Source organism: Hipposideros armiger, unplaced genomic scaffold (assembly GCF_001890085.2).
Source record: "Hipposideros armiger isolate ML-2016 unplaced genomic scaffold, ASM189008v1 scaffold_28, whole genome shotgun sequence".
Classification (NCBI taxonomy): domain Eukaryota; kingdom Metazoa; phylum Chordata; class Mammalia; order Chiroptera; family Hipposideridae; genus Hipposideros; species Hipposideros armiger.
Genome location: NW_017731378.1, coordinates 3,862,665 through 3,865,690, shown reverse-complemented (window position 1 = coordinate 3,865,690; position 3,026 = coordinate 3,862,665). Strand labels below are relative to the sequence as shown.

At 38.8% G+C, this 3,026-nt stretch overlaps 1 protein-coding gene across 1 annotated transcript in view; it reads left to right on the top strand.

Moving 5' to 3' along the window:
• Positions 1 to 3,026, top strand: part of ARMH3 (armadillo like helical domain containing 3) — a 192,084-nt gene that overhangs the window by 58,198 nt on the left and 130,860 nt on the right. The window contains exons 18-20 of the mRNA XM_019636282.1: positions 528 to 593; positions 1,469 to 1,538; positions 2,626 to 2,686. Of these exons, the coding sequence (XP_019491827.1) occupies positions 528 to 593; positions 1,469 to 1,538; positions 2,626 to 2,686 (197 nt within the window). The remainder of the gene's footprint in view (positions 1 to 527; positions 594 to 1,468; positions 1,539 to 2,625; positions 2,687 to 3,026) is intronic.

Here is a 3,026-nt window from a genome sequence, read left to right as displayed (position 1 = left end):
AAATTTTTTTTTTAAACTTTATTGGGGAACAGTGTGTTTTTCCAGGACCCATCAGCTCCAAGTCAAGTCGTTGTTTCAATCTAGTTGTGGAGGGCGCAGCTCAGCTCCAAGTCCAGTGCTTTTTTCAGTCTATGTGCGGGTGTGTGTGTGTGTGTGTGTGTGTGTTGGGGGGGGGTTGGTGCAGCCCACCATCCCATGCGGGAATCGAACCGGCAACCTTGTTGTTAAGAGTAAGCGCTCTAACCAACTGATCCATCCGGCCGCCCCCTGTGCTGTAATTTTTATCGTCTGTACTTTGCTTAGAGATTTTTGACCAGTTTAGAGACACACTAGGAATTACTCCCAAGTAAAATCTTATGGTTTAAGTAGGTTTTGACATAGAGGCTTTAGGCTCATCCCATTAGTTCTCCGAGTGGCCCCTGAAAGTAGTTTTCAAAGTCCAAGGATTTGTAGCAAGTTTGATTATAAACTGAGCTAAGTATAGATCTCTTTCCTTACTTTTTCCTCTGTCTTTTTATTTTTCTTAGGATCAGTATGCAAATGCATTTTTGCATGATGACAACATGAATTTTCGAGTAAACTTACATAGAATGGTAGGTATGACTTTGGCTTCTTGTTTTTCCTTAGAGGAAATTTTTTTTGTGTTGGCAGGATTGGGGAGGATGAAATTGATCTTACTTAGAACAAATGTGGGTGGAATGTTGTGCTAAAGGGCTCTTGCTTGACTGCTGTTCAACAGACCCATGCCTGTTGTTGGGATGTTTTTGGGTGTCACGGTGCTGTTTCTTACTCAAGAGGATGGAAAGATCCACAACCATATACCCATGGCAGTAGTATTAGAATGTATCAGTAATATAGATTTCAACAAGTAGATGTGGCCTAAGACTTTTGTTTTCAAAATGTAGTGTGATCTTTGATTAGTTAAGACGAGATACTGCTTTGATTTATTCATCTGAATAGTGGGGGGAAATAGAATATGAAGGATCAGGGAATTTCCTGAAACTTGAAGGTATGTTAAAAATGTCACATCGAGGTTTATATTTGAAACTTTTGTTTTTTGCAACTGCCGCTGTTGCTGCCTTTATACAGTCACCTTCTACTTTTCTTTTTCTTAATCATTATTTTATAAAAGAAAAATACCAGTATCTCTCTTTTGTTGTAATGGCACTTATATAGATACAATCAAAGTAAAAACCACACCTTTCCCATTCTATAGTACGTTCCTGCACCCTTTAGGGCTGTTGTCTTGTTGAACTGTGTTTTTGTCACAGGCTTACATTGGTAACTGAGAAGCATTTATAAGTCCTCCCCACCCCACCCCACCCCACCCCACCCCATCCCACCACTAGAAAAAGAGAGAGAAAGGTAGCATCTCTGTAGTCATGATTTTATTGGCATGAAGCATGGTGATGAGCCATTGGGTGTCAGTTAATGTGCCTGTTAATTTCATTTTTGTGTGTGTGTGAAGCCTATGCGACACAGGAAGAAGGCAGCAGACAAGAACCTTCCCTGCCGTCCTTTAGTATGTGCAGTACTTGGTGAGTATCATCAAAATTGGCATTTTTCGGAGCATTTTTCGGAGCCAGTGACAGGTTTTCATAATTAAGATGAGGACTAGATCCTGGTGATGTACTTCTACCTCAGAGAAGTTGTTACTAGTTATATTTCTTTCCGGGCCTAAGAAATCATGTTTTTTGTTGTTTGGCAAAGCAATTCCAGTGAATAGAATGGTCAATTAAAGGGTGCTCTTGTTCACAGAAAAAGATCTTTCTAAGGAGAAAAATGGCTAAGTCTAAGCATGATACATGATTTACATTTGTAAACTATGTTACTGCTGATCAAGAATTCAAAAAAAAAAAGGGAGCTTTTTTGGTCCAAATTGATGTGTCAGCTGGCCAGGAAGATTGAAGTTCAAGGTTCAAACATGCAAAACTTCCTCTGAGTAAATTAAGCTGAGATGAGGCTGACAGAGCTTGACAGGTAGAGGGCTGTATCTTAGGTAATTTTGTCAGAATGCTGCATTTTCCTCAGGGGAATGATCTGAACTCTTAATCCCATTTCAGTTGGATATTCAGCCCTAGTTTCTAAATCTACTTAATTTTAGAAATTGTAATTAAGACTATATAATAAACTTCTATTGACCCAAAGCCCACAGACTATTTCAGTCAATATCTGTCAAACGGAGTGTGATAGTGAGATGAGACAGACAGACATGGCTTTAGAGCTGAGTCTCTGGTTACATGGATATGATCCATAATTTCTTCTCTGTTTGCCTCATCACTCAGTTCTCAGAATATTATTTCCCTCTGGCATTTTGCATTAGTTCCACGGTATGAAATATCTGTGCAGTGAAATCTCCATCGCATATGAATTTATTGGCAGGTCAAGGTATTCTTCTGGAAGTAGGAGAGTGAACTCATTTTCTTGTTACTTTACAAGTGGCAGGTGGTGAAAGATGTTGAAGGTGCCTTATATAAAATAAATATAAGCACATATGAATGAAGATGTGGTTAATGGCTGGCACTCAGCATGAATGCAAGGTGTACTCAGAAGGTTTTTTCCAACTTAAAGGCAAGGAATGAATTTTATTCTGATTGATTTAATTTTTCTCCTTTTTCCATTCAGACCTGATGGTAGAATTTATTGTAACACACATGATGAAGGAGTTTCCTATGGATCTCTATGTGTAAGTACCAAGGTTCATTTAATGCATGCAAATCTGTTTTATAGAATCGAGTAATAGGAAATTTATAGTAAAAATTTCTATATATATTTCACTTCAGGAAAAACACATTTGTTTGGAGAAGTGTCAGGGAGCAAGCATTTTATGGTCTGGATTTATACATCTTTCCAGAAGGGGGAAAAAGTACAAACCACAATTTGGATTCTGCACATATCTTTTTTTTTAAGATTTTTATTGGGGAATTGGGGGATGGGAACAGTGCTGGGAATTGGGGGAAGGGGAACAGACAAGTTGCTGTCCTTTTGTTCTTCAGTCTAGTTGTGGAGGACGTTGCTTCACTGGC